Here is a 24,506-nt window from a genome sequence, read left to right as displayed (position 1 = left end):
TTTCATTAAGGCTTAAATTGTACTCCCTCCGATCTATATTAATGTATCAAATTTGCCCAAATATGAATGTATCTATGACTAAAAAGCATCTATATACATGTAATATTTCGACAATTAATATGGATCGGAGGGAGTATTTGTATTTGTGAACTGTACTAGCTGATCTGGAACTTGTAATATACGTTTTGACCATACGTTGTACTCCAGAAACCAGAGACATGCATCTCATATAAGTTCTACATATATGATGTTTTCTAGCATTTTGTCTTTTGGTTCGGAAGGTTATAATGCAGCAGTAGTATCAATACTTAAAAGCTCAAATAAATTTCCACAGGAATCTGCAAATTTAAAAGCTGGGACAGGTGCCGGCGGCTCACAATCACAGATTACGGCTGAGAAGACAAAAAGGAAGACGAAAGTTTCCTAACTTACCACAACTGAAGCCAGTGTTGTCTTGAAGTGATGATGTCATGACTTGAATGCGAATACTTGTCTAGCGCTAGCCAATTGAATTCTTTTCGTCAATTGAATTCTATGAAATTGGTACTACTGAATAGTGTAATCAGATTGTAGTACTAACAACCTGATTGTTGAGGCCTTTTCGAAATGAGCCTCGATTTGAATTTCAAGGCAATTTTGTATTGTGCTTGAAAATTTATTTAGTGGCATTTTTCAGAAGTGCCTAAATTTAACTTTGAGGCAATTTTATAATATGCCTGAAAATATATTTGGTGGCATTGTTCAAAAATGCCTCAAATTTGAATTCATGGCTTTATTTGAATTGCCTTAATTCTTGATTTTGAAGGCATGTTTTTAAAAGTGCCTCAAAAGTTCTTTCCCTTAACCATTAGTTCTAACACTTTTTTATTAGCCTTAAAATATATTTAAAGGCACTCTTAGAGTTTTTTGAGGCAATATACAGTGCCTTTGAATATACTCCGTGACGTAGTGGTAGCCCATCAGAATGAAAGAGGGGAAAGAACAATAACAACCCTACGCATTATGCAAGAGGGTGCAAGTTTACAGGCCTATCAAAGTGTACGGCAATACGTGGGCAGAGGATTGGGAATTTAGTGGAGGGAGATTATTAGATGATGAGATTTTTCAATTCGTTGTTTCATATGAAATGGGGAACGCACGTGAGAATTAACCAGTTCTATTCCGGTGTTTTGGTTGGGAGTGTACGGAAAATTAGAGAAACACCTTTTAGTGTGGTGGTGGTGGTACTGTTGTGAGTGCACAACTTCACCCATTAGGGTTCAAATATTGATACTCACAACTATGATTTAGGTGTTTCCCCTACAGTCTTTTCTAAAAAAAAATCGAATTTGCTCAGGCTCAGTCGCCTGAGAACTTACGTTCATCAGTCGATGATCTGAACCACTCATCTCGTGTGTTAAGATGTTGTTTCATTGTTGTCCGTGCTTTGAGCGCTTCCATGGTGTTCGTCAGGTCTGAGCAGGCTGCGTTTTTTGCTTTCTGTTTTCTCTTCGGCTCTAACCTCTGAGACTTTTGTTTTTTCTTGGGCTAGGCTCTATTTCGGTGTGTATGTTTTTAGTGCTCGTTTTTATTTTCACAGCCGTGCTTCATAACTTACATAGTTGTGCTGAAAAACTTCTGCAATATATCAGATTAATTTGCGAGCTTCGTCTTCTGAGAAATCGTATTTCTCACTCGATGGTCTAGGCCGTTGGATCATATGTTAAGATTCGAGCTGGAGTTAATGGGGAAGCTGACCAAGTTAAATAAAGGAACAACTGAATCTATATAGCATCAGTCGGTTGTTTTGGTGATTGGTGGCCAGTATCGTGTGGCTGTAGGTTGCAAGTTTGAGTCTTTTGCCGTCCATTTCCTGTGGTTTTTGTTTTTATTTTCTTTTTTTTTTTTGTTGCCTTGTGTCCTGATTTTTGTTTGTAGGGGTTGCATATTCCGTTTATCATAATAGCACATATATACATCTATATCAATAAGTGGAAGATTTTTATGTCAATGTCTAGCCCACTGTATTGGTGTTGTTCGTATCAATCACACTTCCTTTATTAGTAAAATTAAACGTCCATCCCATAGACAATTCGCAGTCAATTTGAAATCTTTTTCATTTTTTTTGTTAAAATATCCCTTCCATTTCACTTGCGATTTTTAGAATCATGCATAAACTTTCACCTGCCATTTTTAGAATCGCGCATAAACTTTCACTTGCAATTTTTTAGAATCGCGAATAAATTTTCTCCTGCATATTTTTAGAATCACACATAACGTTTCACCAGCATTTTTTAGAATCGCCTATAACTTTCACCCTCAATTTTTAGAATCGCTCATAATATTTCACCTGCAATTTTTAGATTCGTGCATAAAGTTTCACCACAATTTTTAGAATCACGCATAAAGTTTTACCTGCAATTTTTAGAATCGCGCATAAAGTTACCTTCAATTTTTAAAATTTGATTGTTGTTATTTTTGTTATCTTTTTCCTTTCTCCGTTGTGTTGGTTGTGATGTGCAAGTGTGCTTTTGTCGAGATCGTTCATTTTTCAAATTTCAAGTTTTTAGCACCGTTTGAAAATTTGTAGCAATACATATGAGAAGCATATAAGTGGGAACTGAATTTATGTTATACTTTTTATTTATTGTCTCAAACTCACACACACACGGACAAAAGTTAGAAATCACACATGAGCTGGCTGAAGTGTCCGCCGACTGAGCTCATTCGACTGAGAGGTAGGCATTCCCAAAAAAATATAGCTTAAATAAGATAAGTTATGATTAACGGTTGAGATCATCTCTACTAAACAACTCCTTTCCAATTCTCACTCCTCTCCCTGTTAGTAAAGTAGGAATTAGTCCATCAACTCACATGCCCAATCTTTCTAAAAATAGGAAATGTTCCACATCTACACATGGAGACAAATTGCAACCTTGGATTAAGGGCATGTACAATGGTTGATAAGACTGTCTTATCTTAGGTGTTTCACGTCATTTAGAAAAGACAACAAAACATGTTGTACAATGGGTTATCTCTTAATGTTATATCTTAAAATTAATGCTTAGATGAATAAAATTAACTAAATAAATGCTGAGAAAAGGTGAAATCTAGTACAATGAGAAAATTGTCTTATCTTTGCCTTATCATTCTTGTGAAGAGATATCTCTTAATTAAGAGAAGACTTGTGACTTTTCTTCGTTTCTCTCTCTTCCATATCAGATTTTATCCTATGTGACGCCGTTAAGAGAAGACTAACGTCAGCCCATTGCACACGCCCTAACATGCGGGTCATTCACAGATCTAAGATTGAATAATTACTTGAGGGATTGACCATGTGGTGAAGCCGTTGGTGAATCTTGGTGAGATTTTTTTCCTCTTCTTTTTCACAAATGCAGCAACGCCACGATCCATTAATTAAGCAGGGCTGCAGGGGGGTTTACAAGTACATAGGGCTCAGCCCATCAGAGCGGGAGAGGGAAAAGAACAACAAAAACGCTATACAAGAGGGAGCAAGTTTACAGCTCTATAGAAAACCGATTTCGGCAGGCGCACAATGCAAATGACAAAATTGATTAAACCCTATCTTTGTGGGAAATGACAAAGTCTGAGCTCTGATGGTGACACATCAGACGATACACATACTCCTTGGAATTGTCTTGCGACTATGTAGAGGCCGAGCAGATTTTGTCACGTAGTGTTTATAGCTACGCATAACATGGCACTAAATAGTGTAACGGAAATCTCCTCTCTAAACTTCCGTAGGCATTCATGAACCGTCGTTCGATCATTGTGAGGAGGAGAAAGAGAGAAGGCTGAGCTATGATGGTGATGGTGACACATCGTACAACTCGGATGGGTAATCGCCGGCCCATCCCTTTGGCTCTGCAGTGCTGGAAGTACCTCAGTTCCTTCAAAGATGTTCTATTTTTTGTTAAGAATAAATACAGAAAAGTGTACTAATATATATAATACAAAATAAGTATATATACTATGAAGATATATCATAATAGATTTAATAAAATTAATTTAGAGTTGTAAATGTTAGTAAATTTTTGGTCAATCCTGATTGAGCATGCTTTGCGGCGTACCCGGAAGTTACCTTTATAATTGCCTCTAAGCAAGTCGACTCACATCTCGAGATCATGTGAAACCATCATGTCTAGGACGTGACATACACATCGTATTTGAGACTACAAATGACAATCGTTAATCAAAGCTGGTATGTTTGACTCGGTGATCTCCATATCCAAGTCCATACTATCGGGCTAGCATCTCTATGCCCATGACTTGTTAATCAGTCATCAACTGAGTCTTATACTAGTCTAGATTATGTGTCAACATAACTTCAATGACGAGAACCCGTAGAACAATCAACATAGAATATATGGTCTCACAAACAAGTGACATACTTGTTGATACAATGACAATAATTCATGAATACATGTGTCTAGGGCATATCTCCAACTTGCACGTCTACTGGTAATCAAGTGATCCATCAAACTATAGCATATTCCTGGGTGGTGTGCGATACAAAATTCGTGCTAGCGTAGGATATACCGTGTGCCCCAACATTATGAACGTGGGATACATCTAAAGAAACAATCGATTAGAAGGGTAGATGTTTTAAACAAAAGATTTCAAATGCTCTAAATCTATCTATAGAGTTGTCGTTCAGTAGCTAGATGCACATATGAACTTATGGCTTCGTTTCTGTTTTTTTTCAATGGATTGCGACCGCAATGTGAGGGCGGATGGCAAAAAAAAAATGCATCTGTAGATGAACAACTAGAAAATAGATGTAGATTGTTAGAGCTTCCTCTACCTAATTAGAAGATGATTAGAAGACAGGGTTCATGAATTAAAACTAGGAACTGTGCTTAGAAGCTAGAGACAAAGAATTAGAGATGAACAATACCAATTAGAAGTAAAGATTAGAAGGTGATCGATGGCTCTTTCTAATCTAATTAGAAGCTCCTCTTCTAATTAACTTTCTCTCACTGTAGGTGGCTCTCACACTTTGGGTGAAGTTCTTCTTTGAGGCTGCAAAGGCATGGATTTGTGGAAAAAAGAGATAGGGGGCAGGGGTAGAGATACGGTAGGTTTTGGATTTAAAAGTTGGAGTAGTTATCAAGAAATGCGTTTTGAGGTAGGGATAGCTCTTTCTCACAATTTCTAAAGACGAGAAAATAATAACAAGGGAAACAGAAGCATATGCCCCCCCCCCCCCCCCGGGTACCATTGTATAATGAAACCAAGCACCACACAATCAAGTTCATACACATAGACTCGCAAGTTCGAAAACAAAAATGGAAAACGACAAACTACAAGCGCCCGTCAGGCTGACCAAAGCCACATCAGGCTGAGTTGCAAAAGGAGTCACTTCAATTCGCTGAGTAGCCAGCTTCTGAACCTTGGCATGCAGGCGAGCATCCTCGACACCTGAATCACCGAACAACTTCGATTTCACTGGGGCAGAGTTGATTGACAGCATGGAGCAGAATCCCGCCAAGCTGTGAGATACCTATGGAGTTCCAACTTCCAAGGGTCATCAGTGGCGAAAGGCCAGCAACAGGAGTGGTGACGCCAAAGGAGCCGAAACTTGAGAACATAATACTCTAGGTATGTTTGACCCAGCATGTGCTCCTTGAAATTAGTTGCCATTTCCTCACTGATTTGAGGGTTAGCCACTAGACATGTTTGACATCAGACCAAGGATGGTGATTTAAAATCATTTTGTTACGAACCTTCCATAAACTCCATAAGACAGCAGCGCAGATGGAGTTTACAGCAGCTAGCCTTTTACCGGCCACACAATAACTGGAAAGCAGAAACTCTTTTGCTTGGCAACAACGCAGTATTTTTTTTTTTTAGAAATTCATCTTCAGTAATAAAGAGTAAAGTACACATAAGGTCGCTGAACTTGGATTGAAAACTCAATTTAGTCACTATATTATGAAAATCACGACCTCACGGTACAATATTTGTATCTTGGCCTTAACAGCTCAGTGTCCCATTTTGCATTTTGGCACGTGGAAAAAAAATACCATCTGGGACATGGAATAGCACGAGGGCTAAGTTGGCCCCAAAATTACCTTACCCTAGAAATAGCACGAGGGCTAAATTGCAAAACGTGGGACTGCATCAAATACGGTACGGATACAATACCGATGACTGTATGTGAGACATTTCGTCAAATTGAACGATCCTAAGTCACTATTTCTATAATAGAGTGAATAAATTGAGAATATAAAACAAGTTCAATTACTGCGAGTGTAGTTTACTCGTACAGAAAACTCATTCCTTTGGCCTTTTGCATGTTTCACTTTAACAGAGCTACTACTCGCTGCTCATGGGACCGATGACGGATCGATCGATCAAGGAGACCGGGGCTCTCTGGTGGGATGCCTTTGGCAGGTCGGACAGATTTTTTTTAATTACTAGCGGAATGTCCGTGCGCTGCCACGGTCCAGCCAAACCATTATTGGGTCTTCTTTTCTTTTCTTTTTTTCTTCTTGGGCCACACCCGTTCTTCCTCTTGGGCCGGCTGCCTTGAGAGCGCCAAGCCCATGCCCGCAGGAGCACTCGTGCCCGTCTTCCTCCTCGTGCCAAAAGCAGCATGTATCTAGATGCTTTTTATGAATAGATGCATTCATATTTGGGCAAGTTTGAGTCAAGAATTTAGAATCAGAAGGAGTACATTAGTAGCCGGCTTAGTGGGCCTAATATACATTCAATCTTGGGGGCCCATAAATTTTATGAGATATATATAGATAGATTCGGTGCAGTTAATAGGCCAGCCGTCTTAGTAGGCCTAATATACATGCAATCATGAGGACCCACTAATTTTATGAAACATTTGACAGACGACGGTGAAGAGAACGGTTCGTATTTTTTATACAGGTATAGATATTTTTAAGGATAGGCAAGTCGGACAGATGGGCTAGGGAAAAGATGGACCAAGAGAAAAAGATGGAGAGAGAGAGAGTGGGCTGGGTTGGCCGGATGAGCTAGGGGGGAGCGAGGCCCAACAGGAAATAGAAGAGAATCGAGAGAAGAGAGAGCTCCGACTGGGGCTTGGTGGGATGGGCCGAATGAAACAATGAAAGAAGAGTTTGTTCTTTTACTTGTGAGAACATCTTCAGCAGTGGCCCTTAAAACATGGCCCCTACTTGTTGTTTAGTTTTCCCAAAAAATTTAGTCTCTATTTTAGTTCCATCTTCAGCCGGAGCCTCTATATTTCAGCTCCTATTTATTTTTTTCTTTACACTGACATGTGGCCCCCGTCTGTCAGCGAGACATTTTCTCTTTTTTCTTGTCTTCTTCCTCGAGCCCTTCTTCTCCACGAGTCAGCTCTGGACGGGTAATCCGTGGCAGCAAGTCGTCATTGCGCAGCAGGCGGAGGAGGCGAGCGCGCGCGGGGCTGAGGCCGCCATGACCAGGAGCAGTGGACGACGGCGGATGGGTGCGGGCCGGCGGCAGACCGGGGCGCGACCGCGGTCGGGGGCGTGGCGTCCTGAGGCGGTCAGGGGAGGGCGGCGCAAGCGGCAGAGGCGGCCGAGCGGCGAGGGGGCCCGCCTCGAAGTCAGTGGAGGAGGAGGCGCGGGCGAAAGGCGGCGGGCCGGTCGACGAGGCCATGGCGGACCGGAGCGCGGCCAACAAAGGGGACGACGAGGCCACGACCGCGGCCGGTTGCTCACGAGGCGAGGCGGCCACTGGCCCCGATTCCTCTGCGGTGGCGCACGGCGGGACGAGGCGGCGGTGCGTGCGCAGCTCGACTCGTCGTCGTCTTCTCTTCGTCGATGACCACGACCACTTCCTCGCACAGCTCGCCCTCGCTGTGGTCTTCTCCATCCCCGAGGGCGCAAGCGGCAGACCAGCATAGCGGCGGAGGCAGCGCAGGCCAACACGGAAGAGGTCCCCGAACGTGAGGCGCGGTGGTGGCCGGCGGCGAGGCTCGGAGCGGCGACCGGCAGTGAGGTGCGGGGCGGCGGGGCATGTCAGCGGCGAGCTGGGCCGAGTCCTGCGGCCAGAAAAGAGAGAGGAGAAGGTGACGTGGAGAGGGGAAAGGAGGAACAGGGGCCTCGCAGGGAGCCCCCCAGGAACAAGAGCCAGAGGGGTGTTTTAAGGGGGGCTGTCCTGCTGAAGACGTTTTTTTTGCATTAGCCCCTAAAAACTGAGTAGGGGCTCTGTTTAGGAGCCCTGCTGAAGATGCTCTTAGCGTTTAGAGTTGTCTGCCGCAGGTCAAACGTCCTGACATGGTAGCGTGGAAACAATCCTGTCGTGGTAGCATCATGATGGAACACAGAAAACATAGTACCCGTAATCACGAGTAATATCTTATCCTCTCTAAAAAAAAAGATACTACTCCATCTGTCCAACAAAAGATGTTTCAAGTTTGTCAAAATTTAAATGTATCGGTATGACTTAGTGTATAGATGCATTTAAATTTAGTCAAAGTTGATACATTTTTGGTTGGACGGAGGAAGTATTATCTTATCTCTATTCCTAAAAATAAGATGTGCTTTGTCTAAAATCAATTTTTTTTGAAGTTTGATCAAATTTATGAAAAATATACTAATATTTACAACATCAAATATACTATGGAAAATATATTATGATGGATTTAATAAAAACCAACTTGGAGTCGCATATGTTGGTAGATTTTTCTATAGATATGATCAAACTGTAAAAGGTTTGACTTATCACGTCTTATATTTAGGAACAATGGAATATAACTATAGATAGGAAGTTTCATTTGGGCTAAGGAAAAATGATTTGTTGAGTTGGCAAAGAAATCTTTTCAAGATGCCTCAAGAAATAACTCTCGGTCCGGAAGGGGAACGATTTCTTGCCCTCACAGAGCCACGTCGGCATGTGTCCATTGGTTTTGCATTTTCTCAACCGTGCAGTTGTTTCATCCAGCCCGCCGTCAGCCACCTTTGTTCGAACGGGGCCGCGGCTCGAGGTTTACCCGCTTTTTGCCATTCGACTAGCCGGTGCCTCTTTCCCCCATCCTTCTGTTTTCCCTTCACACGTGCCCTGTGTACTGTTTGGTCTTGCGTATTTGTTTTTGCTTGCTCAAGTTTACCCGGTGTCCGTCTCGGTCGCTGTCCGATCCTATATAAAGGGTGCGTTTGTGGCGTTGCTTCTCAACGGGTGTGCCGGACGGTGGTTCGTCGTTCGTTGGTTTCGTCGTCGCCCCCACCGTCGGTCCGCCTGAGCTTGTGGATTCAACCCTGCAGGGTGTACAACTTTACCCTCACAACGTAGTTACCCAGGGCGCCAATCTGGCATGATTGGCCGCACTGCGAAGTGTTTACCAGGTAACTGATAAGTGCTATTTTTGCAGTGTTTTTATCATGTAGTTTGTATTTTTTTTGCCAAGGATGTGTGTTGTTTTGAACTTAAATACATTGAAAAAGGTACAATTATGTACAAAAGAATGATTACAACTTGTTCTAATTTATTTTGCAGTTAAGTGCGAAAAGGCACAAATTCTTCTCCTTTTTGTTGAGCTGACGGTGTAGCAGTACAAAGATGGACCAGTGCATAGAGAAGAGAAGGGCTGAATTGAAGAGAAAAGGACCTACCTGCGTAAGAAGAAGAAAGGGAGAAGGGTCTGGATGCAAAAATGCCAAAGGGGGTTAAATCTTAGCACCTCTCCTGTGCCCAAATCGAGCCTGGCACCTCTCTCCCTTTCCCCTAACCTCCTGCTCCACCATCGGCCGCCGCCGCGGCCAGGCCGGCGTGGCGGCGAGCCACCGAACCTGCTGCTGCCCATGCTCCCGATCCACTACTGCTGCTCCTCCTCGTCTCCAAGCTGCTGCACCTCCTCCTCGTCTCCAATCTGCTGCTGCTCCTCCTCGTTCCCTCAAGCTGCTGCAGCAAGTGAAGAACAAGCGCCTCCGGCGAGCACGAGCGCCACTGCAACCTCTTCCCTTCCTCAACTCCTTGCTGCCCCATTTCCTGAGTTAATCCCCATCTAAATCTCTCTCCCTTTTCTCCCTGTTGCTTGCTGTTTGTGTGAACTGAACATTGAGAACTTATGTTGATTTTGTGCGCCTATAAGCTGTTTGTTTAAATGTCAGTGTGAGATCTTGTTAACTATTGAGTCTTTTCTGTTGAGAATTGTGTGTAATATGAACTAGTGATTGTGGTTTAAATTTCTGTGATAATATACATGTTTGTTGCCCTGATATGTATTCTTTCCCATACCTAAACAATTTGCTTCTCTCCCATTCTTATATGTTTGCTCGTGAATAATTATTAGTAATCGTTTCTGTCCAGTGATGTTTGCATAAACGAAAATACTAAAAATATTGCTTTGTTTGTTACAATTTCCAAAATCAGTTCGTGTGATCTAGCTTTAGCCGAGCATTATTGTTCGTTGCCTAGTCCTCGTGGAGAACCTCGACAAAAACTACTATTATTTGCTTCGATCAGTAACTATGACAAGACGCTTCGCCTGATTCCTACCGTAGTACGGGTAGCCACCTCTAAGAGCACTAGCCGGAGTACTGCCTCCTAGGTCATTAGGCAGCATCCGTACCCTAGGTTACATTAACCGAGCGCCAGTTCAAACTGCAGGCTAGGTCGGTGAGTTCCAATCAAATCAGGGTTGCATGCCAAATCAGTTTTCAAGATCCAAATACAATGTAACTCCTCAACTAAAACTGTGGCTCCCATGTTAAAGTACTTTAGAAAAGAAAATATTTTGAAATTTATTCAAAGTATTTGTAGATTCATCCTGCATTCTTGATTCTTAGTACTATTTGTTCTTGAGGAAAAATGCAATCTTGGGTCTTGAATGAAGTGAAAAGTGACAATAAATCTTCCAATATATGTAGATAATAGAACATGAGGTGCATTGCTAAAAAGAAACCAGAACATGAGCGGTTGCTAAAAGAAAAAGGCATGGAATAGGGAGCGAACGTTCGCTCCCTGGTCCTCCGGCGCGACGGGTTAAGTTGCCATACAGACAGAACTAAACTTGGCACCCCCACAGATTAAAGTTTCCAACCCCACATGGCTAAAGTTACTATCCCACGGAATTAAACGTTCGCTCCCTAGTTTTCTGACGCGACGGAGTTAACTTGCCACCTGCATGCATAGAACTAACATTGACATCCTTACAAATCAAAGTTGCCACCCTTACAGAACTAAGTTGTCACGCCACAAACTAAAGTTGTCACTTTTTACACAATCTTCTCAATCGGATGGCCAATAGATCATTCACTCTGAGAGACTAAAGAGCGGACGTTCACTCAATATAAATTCCGAAAGAAAAACTATAACATGCATGAGATGGTTAACAGCCCACATCTTCCGGGAACAAGGTCAAGAACATTGCTCTGTAATTTATAGCGGTTTATCTCACTCCATACTGTCACTGCTCATATAATAACTGGAAACAAGTCGTCTTTCTTCATACGGATTGCGAATTCGGGTTTAGCCTCAACACCTCATTAAAAAAACTAACTAAGCGCGCGCGGCAAGAGGCAAGAGCACAATTAATCTCAGTTTCAGCGATTGAACATACATATAGATCCCTCGCTTAAGTAATTGGCCAGCCGTCTCGAAATCGCGCGCTTAGAGCCAGGTGCTACCGTGCTAGGCAATGTCGTCGTCATCCGGCTTGGCGCTGGCAACGGCGGCGAGCTCCTTGCCTTTTCCCCAGAGGAAGGCGTAAAGGCCCACGACGACGAGCACGGTTCCCAGCACGCCGCCGAGGTAGACGTCGGTGCCGAGCAGGACAGAGTCGACGACGGCGGTGACCACGAGGGAGAGGGAGTTAAACATGGGCGGGTAGATGGGCCCTCGGCGGGCCACGGCCCACGACACGAGCAGGAACGTGGCGCCCGTGTTGAAGACGCCGGAGTAGGCCACGGTGGCGAGCTGCAGGTCCCATCCCAGCCTCCACGACATCCCCTGATCGGAAGTGAAGCCCATGGCGGCGGCCACCGCGGCGACGAGGGCGGACTGGAGGCTCCCGGAGGCGCAGGTGAACGCCGTGGCCCAGTACCTGGACGGGAACAGCTTGGCGACCCGGGCCTGGATGATGAACCACAGCGCGTAGCTCAGGCAGCTCCCGCAGAGGAACAGGGTGCCGGCGACGCTGCTGTGGTTCTGGTGAAGAGGGGAAGAAGCCGCCGCGGAGGAAGAGTGGGACGACGGTTGGAGGAAGTGGTGGCTGGGTGAAGGGTGTACTAGTAGCTTGCCTTTGCAGATGGTGACCACCATGGTGCCGGCGACGCCCACCACCGCGCCCAGGAGCTTCATCCTGCCTGCCCAGTTGCTCAGCACCAGCATCTCCACCCTGATCAATCAAGTCAAATATCTAAGATCAGATTTATATACCGATCGAGTAGCAAATTGACATCGGTCGATATCGTTGCATAGTTTCGACAGGTAGCGCGGCCCGAGTGCCCGACTATATGTATGTACCGGAGCGCGACGGCGATGATGAAGGTGGCCACGGGGATGAGGTTGAGGAAGTTGACGGCGTAGGCCGCGCTGGTGATACGTAGGCCCCAGTAGTAGAGCCCCATTGCCAGCAAAACTCTACATGTTCCGTGCATATATAGTAATTCAGTGAGTCGAATCATTGTCACAACTCACAAGTATCAATGTTACATAATTCATGGTACCTAGAGAAGTAGCTACCTAGCTAAGGAGCAAATTGCAAAGGAAGCAGTACAGTTTTAGTTAGCTACATTTTTTTTCGAAAAAGGGGAATGCCCCTTTTAGCTACATATATATGCTATCAGAATATCAGATTAATGTACGATGTCAGAATGAATGTCCTGCCCTCATCGACCAAAGCTTTTGATTTTTAACATCAAGGACAAGGAAGTTTCAAATTTCGTTTTGATAATTTTGGAAACGATTCCAGTTTCGGTGTTTGAAATTCATCAAAATTTGTTGAAATTGTAGAAGGACAGAAATTCGTCCAACACAAATTAATCGGTTCTTGTTTAAAAAAGAAAAATGGCGTACTGGAATTTCAAATAGAACAGGTTTATATAAACTATCCTCTGCTGGGCTCAAATTGTAGTCAAACCGAAATTTTTGAATGAAAATGATAAAATTTCGAAGCCCACCAATAATGATTACCGAAATTTTAAACCTTGCATGAGGACAGGAAATTCAATTCACTTCGTAGATTATTGTCATGGTGGGATAATTTTTTTTGTTTCGCTCAACGAATTACCCGAATGTTCCGTTAATGGAAATCCAGCCCATCACGCGGAGGTTCACTTTCTTCCTCATCTCCCTGCAGCAACAAAAAGGACAGATCATCTGGCCAGTGAATCTGACTAACAGATTAAGATAAGGTACATATGTTTATGTATACATGCATGCTTTCAGCGAAGATGTGTTGTCGTTTCCAAATTAACAGAGTTAGTTTACTGTGAGAACACTAGCTTGCTAGCCTGAGAGAGGGTATAGTACTTACTTAGTAGTGTTAGGTGATTGGTCGAGTAGCCTAGCTAGCTTATGTTAATGTAGATGGATCGATCGAGATCGATAAGCGCTAGCTATACAGATATAGAAACGCTTGCACGGCCAGATTAGCCCTAGCCTACTATATATACCGGCAGATGAGTGGGGATCGAGTGGCAGTTACATGTGTATGCATATGTCGATCTAGCTAGCAGCCTAGCACTGTGAGGATGAAACTGATTATCCAACCAAAAACGTACACAGACGACCGTGCAGCGCCTTCTTCTCCATTTGTCCATCAAATGTTGTTTGCCGAGTCAGGTGCGCTAGCTGGCTAGCACGTAGTACTGACGACTGCTGCACTCAATTAATTGCCATAATAGGAAACAAACTATTTGCTGCTTTCGGTGAAATATATTGTTGTTTTAATTTTATAATTTTAAAATCGGAGAACATTAAAGTATATATGTTGATATATGGCAATATATATCTATTCGATTTCATCTGTTTTGTCGTTGTGTCGCCCATTCCAAGCGTGCTGTTCGTCACTCTAGCCTTATGGCGTCTCGCACACGTACGTATACGTGTAGCGAAGAAGTAAAAACAAAGTAAAGATAGAATGAAATTAATGGAGGGACGCGGAGACCATGAATTGCACGAATTAAAGATATTCAGGTCGATGATTTCCTGCAGTACAATTAATAGCGATCCCAATTAGAAAACCATATCTTTTCCATTAATTTTTTCCCTAGATCTCAAGTTCTCAAGAGTAAGTACTTTCTATATATTTGCTCCGAGAGCGTCTTGATTAATTGATTGATTATGCATGCTGATCGCTCGATCAATCTGTACGGATCGAGTACGGGCGTACGTACCACTCGAAGACGACGGCGAGGGGGGCGACGACGGCGGCGCCGATGAGGTTGCGGTAGACGAGCAGCACCAACGGGTGCATTCCGATGTTGAGGGCAAGCTTGGAGAGAACCATCGTGACCACGGTGAATAGCTGAACCATGACCATGCCCAGCGGCAGGGCCAGACACTCCACCTTCATCCTATTTGCCGTCTTCTTCACCTCCGTCGACACCGGCACCTCCACGTCGCGGCCGCCTCCCTCCTCCATGCCAACGGCGAGAGATCTAGCTAGCTAGCTAGTGCGAGTGTGAGATCGATCTTTCTTTGACAGCACGTATAGTGTTCGAGTAGTCGAAAGGCGAGAAAGAGAGAGTGAGCAATGGGATGTGTGTGTTTATATAGCCCGGAACGAACAAAGGAGGGGAGATGGAAATAATATCAATAATATATGGTGGTTGCTGGCTCGGCGTTGCGTTTTGTTGTTGGTTCCATCTACTTTTCCTGCGTATGTAATGCTTCAGACTCAATCTTGGTACGTGACAAAAATACCAATGTTGGATTTGCAGAACAGCTAACATATAGCCGGGTCCGGAGTACCACTCCAAGAATTTTTTCTGAGAAACATTAATTATATACCAATCTATTTCGATTCTTCTATACAATAGATAGCAGCATATATTAGGTTCGGTGTATATATGTTCTGGCTGGCACGTTCCTAAAATATTTAACTACTCTTCCGTTGTTAAATACTTGTCGTGGTTTTACACTAAAATCACGACAAGTATTTAGTAACGGAGAAAGTACGTACGTAGGTAAAAAGTACGCAAATCAACTCAACAAACGAAGTACTCCTAGGACAAAGAAGAAGCTCGGTCGGATTGGAGTTACCGGCGGGGATCAGCACAGATTATTGGAATTTCAGTTCTAATTTCTTCCAATCCCCTCAAGGAATGGTGCAACCGAAGAGGCCTAAGGATTAAGGCAATGTACGTCCTTGCAGGCAACAAAGATGACGATCCAAAGGGTTGATCTGCACCAATCTGCAGTGACGACAACGGAGCATGTGGACAAGACTGCACGTCAACTGCTTAAGTAGAAGGGTCGCCTCTAATGAAACATCATTTGGAAGGGGAGGGAGAAAACCTGTCAGCTTGGAACTTGGGACCGTGTACCTCCCTTCCCTCGATCGTCGCCTGCCATCCACTCCACGGTTTCGATGCCCAAAAATTTGTAGTATGTGCTTGTCTCAATTTTTTTTGTACATGTGCAAAGACTAGTGTATGAACTGCTAGTCCACCACGGCGCTTACTCATCCTTGACGTACGTGGACCACCAGTTTCCCTAGTCAATTTATTCTTCTTGATTGGAAAAACACTTTTTTAAGAATATAATGTAGTAACAACATACTCCTAGTTCAGTACTCTCTCCGATCGTAAATTCTTGACTCAAATTTGTCCTAGTCAATTTATTCTTCTTGATTGGAAAAACACTTGATCGGAGGGAGTAGTTTACACTTCACAAACAAAGAAAAATAAAACTTGACGTCTGCTCTGAATTATACACCTATGTACTGTTTTTTTTAACCAAAATTCTGCACCTATGTAAGCTGGGCTACAAACTGGAAATAAGTATTTCGCAGCTTGCTGCCTTACATATTGCTACTTACAGAATTTTTTGCACCTAGTACGCACCCAAGGATAAAATCATTAAAAAAAAGAAAAAGGAAATTATGCTTAGATGTGAAGAAAAATTTGTGCCAAAATGTTCTTAGTCGTAGAGAAATCATAGCAGCTTCTTTCTCTCAAAGAAGTTCTTCAGATGCCACAACTGCAACGCTGCCACTGGTAAGCAGATACCAAGTGAGAGGAAACTAAGCCAAGCCATCCGTGAGTTGGTTCTCCAGTTCAGTTCCTGCATCTCCTCCTCCCTTGAGGAATGACACGTCGATAATATGATTTATGAGCTTCGCTGAATTTCATAAGAAATTTTCTGCAAGGTAAACATAGAATACCTTTCACGAAGATAGAACATTTCTTCATGGATAGATTTGATGGTATCCTCAAGTTTCTTGAGCTCAAGTTCCATTATCTACAATAATCCAAAGACAACTTACAAACAAAATTGAGTAAATTTCACGGAACCACACTTTTTGTGCCTGTTGTCTCACAAAACCACGGTTGTTCGTAATAGTTCCACAAAATCACAACTTTTAGGGCAGTTAATTTCAGAAAACCCTAACCTCAATAATTAAGCTGGTTGATGGCGTTTCCGATAACCCGAGGCCACCAGTCAGATGCCATGTCATCTTCCCCAACACGTTTTTGACGCCCATTTTCGATGCCACGTCAGTTTCTACCCGACCCAAGACATCACCAGCTATCACAAGAGCAAAGGTAGCTGATGTGGCGTTGAAAACGGGTATCAAAAACGGGCTGAGAAAGATGACGTGGCATCTGATTGTGGCCCCGCATTGTCGGAAACACCATCAACTAGCTTAATTATCAAGATTAGGGTTTTCTGAGACCAACTGTCCCAAAAGTTCTGGTTTTGTGAAATTATTACAAACAACTGTGGTTTTGTGAGACAGTTGCCACAAAAAGTGTGGTTCTGTGAAATTTACTCAACAAAATTAGTAGCTTCATTCCTGAGTGTAGTACTAGAATATGTACTTAATTTTGCTGCATAGTGCTCTCCTTTGTAGTACACTACTTGTTGGGGATAGAAGAAGTATTTCCCATCCCTCTGATCCATAAAAAAATGTCGTCCACTTTGTACTAAATAAGTATAATTTTTGTACGAGTAAAAGTTATAGCGGGGAGTACTAATCTGCTCATTCTACCGTATAACCAACTTGCTAAGCATACTAAAACTGCACAACACTGGTATTAACTAGAAAGATGTAACACGGTAGCGCCATCTATTTTTTTATGGATATAAAAACTAATTATTATGTACTCCCTCTGACCCATATTACTTGTTAAAATATTACATGTATCTTGACGTTTTTTAAACATAGATACATCCATATTTGGGGAAATTTAAGACAAGTAATATGGGACGGAGGGAGTACTAAAACTGAAGCACAGAGATTATCTTCGCTAAGAACTGTCCTAATGAGCATTTGATGACTCATATGGTACTGTAGTTTTCTTTTCTGCAGACAAATTCATTCAGGATTTGAGGTCCAGAAGGATGCGCTAGCATGCTAAGTCACTGGAAAGAAATTCAGTCATGAGGGGAGTTTCAGCAAAGTGGTACACAAAAAAAGGAGTCACAGCTGGTTTCACTGACCCGTAAAGATGGCTACAACCAGGCTAATTCAAGTCCTATTCGCTGCAAACCGGGTGATCAAGCTAGTTTAAAAAAAATCACCCACGGTTTTTCACGGTTATACCTGAAACCATTTTTTAACACCCCTATTTCCATTAGCATATACAGTTATGTCATGATTCTAACCCTTGGCATTGAGTTGATCAGAAACATGCCAATATAAACGAATTTGACCTGTCTTCTAAAGGAACACAACCAAATGTACTGAAGAAATGTAACCATGAACCAGTTGATTCCCTCTCACTTCCATCCCAAGACTAAGTTACTCCTCTAAACAATATACGGAGTAGTATCTATCAAAGGCAGCACATATAAACTGGACGCGTATCAGCGCGTAAACCTCAGTCACCACAATCCATCCAACAAAATAGTAAATGCTAGAACAGGGACATTCAACTAAGATGCACTAAACAAACCATGACTCCAGCCTCCAACCCCCAATTCACAAACATAACACATGTTACCCTCGCCTGTACAGTTCACAGAGAGAACTCAGATAGAGTTGTTCATGGATCTAAAGTGTTGTGAATTTCCTGTTGCCTATATTGATATTTCAATCCTACTGGCAATTTCATTCAAACAATAAACCTTTACACCCTAGAAAACAAATACTACTTCTACGCGAAAATATATTAAAAAAAATCATTCGACACGGCACAGGATCGGTTAATCAAATAAAGGCGTGGAGGAGAGCAGTACTCACATCGACCTGGCCCTTCTTGGCGACGGTGCTCCAGTCCTTGGCGGCGACGCCGCCGCGCCAGTCGAACTCGAAGGCGACGGTGGAGGGCGGGCGGAAGTCGGGCGCCCAGAAGCAGGCGAGGTAGTCCCCGGCCTCGGACGCCGTGAAGGCGAAATTGCCCGACTGCACGTTCTCCGAGTAGTGCAGGCTGTTGCCGTAGGGCGAGGTGACCCGCAGCGAGATGCGTTGGGGGTCCGGGAGCTGAGAGGAGTCCTCGGGCTGCACGATGTGGTACTTGCCGACGGCCATGGCGCCGACCTTGATGTCGTCGGAGATGCACTTTGTGTGGCCCGAGTACAGGTCGAACCGCAGAGCGCCGGCGGTCAGGGCGCAGGAGAAGAGGAGAACGACGAGGAACGAGAATAGGGATCCGGGAACGTGGGTCGCCATGGTGATGGACGAGGGAGAAGGCTGGCGGGCAGATCGGAGAAGCGCCGCGGTGATCGTTCGAGGCGATGAGCCGAGGCAACCCAGTGGGAGTGGGACTACTACGTTGTCCTTATTTTTCTTTTCTTTTTCTATTTTTTTTTGTGATCGTCTATTTTTATATCGATGGAGTATTTCTATATAGAGAATCATTACTTCCCCCTGCCAAAATCTAACAGCGTACTACGAATCTTCTACTCCTATCTAAGTTGTTTACTCTGCTGTTAGCTTTTGGCTGGAGAAGCTTTAGTTCCAAAAGGATATGTTTAAATAGATAAATATGGGTGTCTGGTAGTCTAAACATATTTATATACTCCGTAGTAAAAGTGGTAATATATCCAGCCCAGTTACCTTTGACAACCAACTGGATTATTCTAAGATACCCCACAATGCCAAAAGGACTATCAATTGAGGAAATGGAGTTGTTACTCCTAAGTCAATTGTGAGTTGACATGTAACAAGAAGACAAATACATGAGAACCGTAGACTAGTAAAAGGGATTTTAAAAACAAGGGGTTCCAACTTTATTGAGACAAACAGAAGAGGCTGAGAAACAAACGTAAAACATTTATTCGCAGTCATCAGCTTGAATATCAAAGTTCTCCACGTGATCCCAAAACAAACATGACCAGATGGTTTCCATACGGGAGGGTGTGTCTGTCACTTAGATCTTGTCAAGGGCCTGAACAATGTCATTCTTCAGGTCCTCAAAATCCTCCACTCCAACGCTGAACCTGATCAGGTTGTCCTTGATCCCGTAGATGTCTCTCTGCTCCTTCGAATCCCTGTTTATGAATCATAGATCAATAGTTAGCTCAACTAAACATCAATAATTCGTGTCCAATGATTTGAATGTGATAACTACATATCTATATGTATATAGTTCATACCAGTAGGACATGATGGCAGGCTGATCAATTATGCTCTCACAACCCCCAAATGAAGGGGCGTGGTAGGGTATCTTAACAGAATCAATGAATTTCCTAGTAGAATCGAAGTCTCCATTAACCTAAACACATGAGAGAATTTATACATTGAACTGTTTGATAGTCAAAAAAGATAGTGTGAGAATGGTACATTTGACCAAAGACATCAAATTACCTCAAAACTGACAACACCACCAAAGCCAGTCATTTGGCTCTTGGCAATGTGATGTTCTGGGTGACTTGGCAAGCCAGGATAGTAGACACGTGCAATCTAGGAATGTGAAAGAAGCGCTACAGTTAAGCAACAAAAAAAAGGATATCAGGTAATTTTGAATAGGATGGGGGAAGTAAGTTAGCACACCTTTGGATGTTCCTCTAAAAATTGGGCCATCCGCAGGGCAGTATTATTCTGGCATTGAACACGGAGATGCAGTGTTTTCATCCCCCGAAGGATCAGGTAGGAAGCATTCTGATATCACAATACAATAAAATTGTTAGAAACGGTATCAGCACAACAAGACAAAAATACGATGGCATAAATGATACAAAGTATACATTTTTTACTACTATTCAAATTGCATTTCATCAGCTTAAAGTCAGCAATGATGTTGACCAACGGTAGAAACGGCAATAAGGCTAGATGTTGGCAGGACAAGCTTCTGAAAATCTAGAGTATCAGACTAGTGTATAACAAGGATCAAACCAGTGCATTGCCACAGGAATCATGTTGCCTTTTTGTATTGGGGATTTTGGTATTAACACATTTCAAATGGAGCATTCTAGGAGTACAATCTCAATCATTGATGCATTGAGTTAAATATTTTAGAATAAATTAGGAGTACAATCTTATATGCAACATGTTTTTATGCAAGAAAAGGTGTTGGGGCTTGTAGGAACACAAATTATAAAAGCAATAATTTCATTTGTCCCATGTAGAGCATCGTCTTGTGCAGTATTATGTGCACTGTAATAAGCAGATTGCAATTTTTCCTTACTAGCTTCATATACTCTGTGGTGCCCGACCACCATATGAGGCTGGTTAACATAGGTAAAGCCAAAAACAACTCACAATATACAGTGATTTAACTTGCTTAACAGAATGACCCAATTTTGTAACTAATTTGGATAACCCAAACATGTTCAAGAAATAGATTGAAATTACACTAATCCAACTTACCGGATTTAGAACACCACCAACTACATGGTGATAAATGCGGACCTTGGAAACTAGCTCATCTCGGCCACTGATACAGCCTCCAATAACCTTAACAACAAAATACTCTCAAATAATGCAAATCTTTAACTGTAAAGAGTGTTGGAAATTTGATTCGTCAAACTCACATCATTGTGCCCGGCGATGTACTTCGTTGCAGAATGAACAACTATGTCGGCGCCTAAAGGCAGTGCCTTCTGGTTGATAGGGGAGGCAAAGGTACTATCAATGCAAAGCAATGCTCCCTTGCTATGGCACATATTGGAGACAAGCTCAATATCAATGCATCTGAGAAATGGATTAGTAGGAGTCTCTGTGAAGAATAGAGATACCTGAACATAGGGGAATCAACAAATTAGTCTGTTTATCGATAAATATATTAATGCCAACAATGTGGGTGAAGGAAACTGTAAAGGTCACGCTCACATTGTTCTTATCAAGTGCATCTTGGAGAGCATTCATGTCAGCAGGTTTAATGACAGTCATCTGGGAATCAAGTGTACAAAAACATAAGCAACGCATAATATATACCAACAGCAACACTGGCCAAATTTCTGATTAGCACAGTTATTAAGTAACGACTTCTGAAATGCTGGAACTTGAGTACAGTTGGATATCTGCAATTATCAGTTGGATATCCTTCTATGAATGTCCTATTGGTTTTCACAGAACTAAGTGAGCTGCATAGAGACTGTAAAATCATATTACTGAAACAACAATGATATGAGTCTAAGGATAGCACATATTACCGTAATTCCCCTCTTAGGGAGCTCAGTCTCCATGTAAATTCTTGTCTTGCGGTACAAATCTGTGGTGGTCACGATGTGCCCGCCTGCTGGGACAAGTGTGCTGAGCATAGCCACACTTGCATACATACCTGACGCCACAAAGACGGTGGACTCGGCTTTCTCCAGTGCACTGCACACAGTGCAGCATCAAAACTCACAACCATCATCCCACCCAATTAAACAACAAGGGCATCAAAATTTCCTCTAGCGAGAAGCAGAATCGAGATTTACCTCATCTTCTTCTCCAGCGCCTCAGTGGTCGGGTTCCCATACCTCCCATACTCAAAGCTAGCATGCCTCCCCTCCTAACAAAATGATTTTTTTTACAAAATAACCCCAGATTTATCAAATCCGCCAAACAGAACAGAAACCAACAACAATAAGGTAGGAGAGCTTCGAACCTTGAAGTCGATGAGCTCCTGTGAGCTACTAAACCAGTAGGCGGAGGTGTTCACTACTGGCGTGGTGATCGCGTCTGTGGCGATCCTTCTCCCTAGCCTCTCGCCTTTTGCAGAGAGATAAAAAAGCAAGCAGGTAAGAACCACAAGCATAGCTGGGAGAAATAGTGCCAGATCTGACGGGGAACAGAAAAGCGAGTAGGTTACCTGCATGGACGGAGAGGCTGGCATCGGAACCGAGCAGGGTACGCTCGGCCAATGCGGCGGCGGACGGCTGCGCGAGCTTGGCGTTGGGGATGGCGCCAACCTCGGCTGCCGCCGTCGCTGAGGCGGCGGCGGAGGCGGCCGCGGCGTGGGAGGTGGCGCCGCGGGCGCGGCATCCGCCGCCGGTGTGGGAAGGGCGAGCGGAGCGGTCGGACCAAGCGGCGGCGACGATCTGCGCGACACCAATGTTACTGCAGTTGCGGCGAGCCTTGGTGCTAAGCTGGCGGACGAAGTTGGGCGGGAATCGGAGGATGGTGGCGGAGGTGAGGGCGCCGCTGTTGTCGCCGGCGAAGGACGGCGGGGAGGAGAAGGAGAGGGTTGCCATGGGAGGCTAGGGTTTGGGTGGCGGCGCGGGGCGCTCGGTGGGTGTCGAAGGAATCGAGGGGTCGGGGGTGGGTGGGCTGGGTGGAGCTCGTGTGGCCTTTCGCCCTTTCGAAATGGGGAGCGGTCTATTTGTAGTGAAGGCGGCATTCCTGGTTTGGTAAGAGCGCGCTCATCGCTGCATCCAGTAAAGAACGAACGTACATTCAAACTCACCGATCAGCACGCCGTATGGATGCTAGAACAACGTATCCAGACGTTTTCCACTCCTAGTTGGGGTTCATCGTGCTACTGCTATCCAATGTTCCAGATAACTTAAAGATTAGTGATTGTGAATTTCGTAAAAAAAACTTAAGTGCAACAATCCTATATACTCAGTCCGTCTCGTATGAAGTGCCGAAATATTACGTGTATCTAGACGTTTTATAGATACAGATACATCTTTATTTGGACAAAATTGAGTCACTTGATACGGGACGAAAAAGTATAACAAATAAAGCCAGCCTCTTTCCTCTATCAATAGCCACCATTGGCAATTGTCTCTCTTTGTCTGTTGCTCTTTCTCTTCTCTCGTCAACCTTAACAGTCTTGTCTCCGTCCTCGTTCTCGACAACTCCGCCTCCACAGCCAGAGTATCCCTTGGTAGCAAGGCCCTCTGATCTAGCCACTACGGTTACCCATTGATATCGACTCGGGTTAAATGTTATAGTTATTCGGAGGATCAATTATTTTGAGAACAAATTTCCTAATTACTGACAGAATCCAGAATTTTCCTTATTTTTGTGATATGTGCTAGAAATTTTTCTGAATTGTATGGAACTTTGCATGTAGTATATAGGTGGATCCGTGGATGGATCAAAAAGTCACTCGAAGATGATGGCCGGGGCGGTCGGATGGCGCATATTGGCAGGGCTATGGAACAAACTGCCCCGGCCAAGGGGACCTTCCATGTGGCCCACCTGTTTATGATGCGCCCATCTCGACCCATGATCAGTTTGTCTATATATATACCCTGAATAGTTCTGCCACCAGAAGTGTCCTTTTTGAAACAAGATTGAGAAGCAAGAACCCTTCGGTAGTCCACCTACATAGGCTATTTGAAATCTAATCTCGAATTAGTCCCTCCACCATGATGCTTGCTGATGTTTGGAGGATACGTGGTAGTCTGCACGGGGCTATGGGTGATAGTTATGCAGTCTTTTCTCTCTATTTCAATCGCATGAGCTATCAGACATGATAGTAATTTTGGGTTAATACAAACTCTTGTGGAATTCAATAATATTACACACTATTAAAACTAGTGAATTTGATGTTGGTGGTAGTGGTGAATTGCTTTGTTACGAAAATTTAAATTTCTTTCTTGACTTCCTTGCTAGGAAGATTTTCCATTCAAACCAATAGTTTTGCAAAGAACATACTGTAATGAGATTGCCTTTTTTTTATAGAAAACTGTAAGGGAGACCCATACAGTATAATAGGAACCTGTAATGAGCTTGCCTTGCTAGGTAGGAATTGCTACTGAAAAGATAAAAGAAGCTTATCTGTTTGCAGCCGAAGATGTAATATTTGTGTTGTTAATGGACAAACACGTTGTGCCTCGCAAATCGTACGGTTCTTACGTGATTACTTTGGTTGCAGTGATACGACAGGGTACCAGAGATTCGAGTCCCACGGGATGGGTAATAATCCTACTCCTCTTTGGATTGTATTATCTCGAGTCCAAGGAGTACAACTATGTTTACGGATAGGGGTCCCTAATGAGTTGGTTGAACTCAACATATAAGGGTCTTTGTCTACAATCGACTTATGTAGATCATT

The 24,506-nt window shown here is 43.4% G+C and overlaps 3 protein-coding genes across 3 annotated transcripts; all 3 read right to left on the bottom strand.

Moving 5' to 3' along the window:
• Positions 1 to 11,259: 11,259 nt before the first annotated feature.
• LOC100838355 (WAT1-related protein At5g07050) lies at positions 11,260 to 14,548 on the bottom strand. Its single transcript, XM_003561545.3, has 4 exons — positions 14,301 to 14,548; positions 13,193 to 13,255; positions 12,427 to 12,543; positions 11,260 to 12,298 (listed from the first exon to the last, which is right to left on the bottom strand). The coding sequence occupies exons 1-4, from the start codon at positions 14,546 to 14,548 to the stop codon at positions 11,593 to 11,595; spliced, it is 1,134 nt and encodes a 377-aa protein (XP_003561593.3). The 3' UTR covers positions 11,260 to 11,592.
• Positions 14,549 to 15,730: 1,182 nt separating this feature from the next.
• Positions 15,731 to 19,039, bottom strand: LOC100829226 (transmembrane emp24 domain-containing protein p24delta9). Its single transcript, XM_003557846.4, has 3 exons — positions 18,314 to 19,039; positions 16,292 to 16,368; positions 15,731 to 16,207 (listed from the first exon to the last, which is right to left on the bottom strand). The coding sequence occupies exons 1-3, from the start codon at positions 18,929 to 18,931 to the stop codon at positions 16,063 to 16,065; spliced, it is 840 nt and encodes a 279-aa protein (XP_003557894.2). The 5' UTR covers positions 18,932 to 19,039; the 3' UTR covers positions 15,731 to 16,062.
• A 147-nt stretch (positions 19,040 to 19,186) lies between these two features.
• On the bottom strand, positions 19,187 to 22,788 carry LOC100837599 (cystathionine gamma-synthase 1, chloroplastic). The gene is made up of 11 exons (XM_003557784.4): positions 22,311 to 22,788; positions 22,107 to 22,210; positions 21,937 to 22,010; positions 21,667 to 21,835; positions 21,344 to 21,403; positions 21,046 to 21,249; positions 20,882 to 20,968; positions 20,066 to 20,173; positions 19,880 to 19,975; positions 19,669 to 19,787; positions 19,187 to 19,563 (listed from the first exon to the last, which is right to left on the bottom strand). Exons 1-11 carry the CDS (start codon positions 22,690 to 22,692, stop codon positions 19,443 to 19,445), a joined length of 1,524 nt encoding a protein of 507 aa, XP_003557832.2. The 5' UTR covers positions 22,693 to 22,788; the 3' UTR covers positions 19,187 to 19,442.
• Between the last annotated feature and the right edge of the window lie 1,718 nt (positions 22,789 to 24,506).

The sequence above is a fragment of the Brachypodium distachyon genome, chromosome 1, assembly GCF_000005505.3.
Source record: "Brachypodium distachyon strain Bd21 chromosome 1, Brachypodium_distachyon_v3.0, whole genome shotgun sequence".
NCBI classification, from domain to species: Eukaryota; Viridiplantae; Streptophyta; class Magnoliopsida; order Poales; family Poaceae; genus Brachypodium; species Brachypodium distachyon.
Note: the sequence above shows the minus strand (reverse complement) of the source record. Positions and strands in the feature narration are given on the sequence as shown.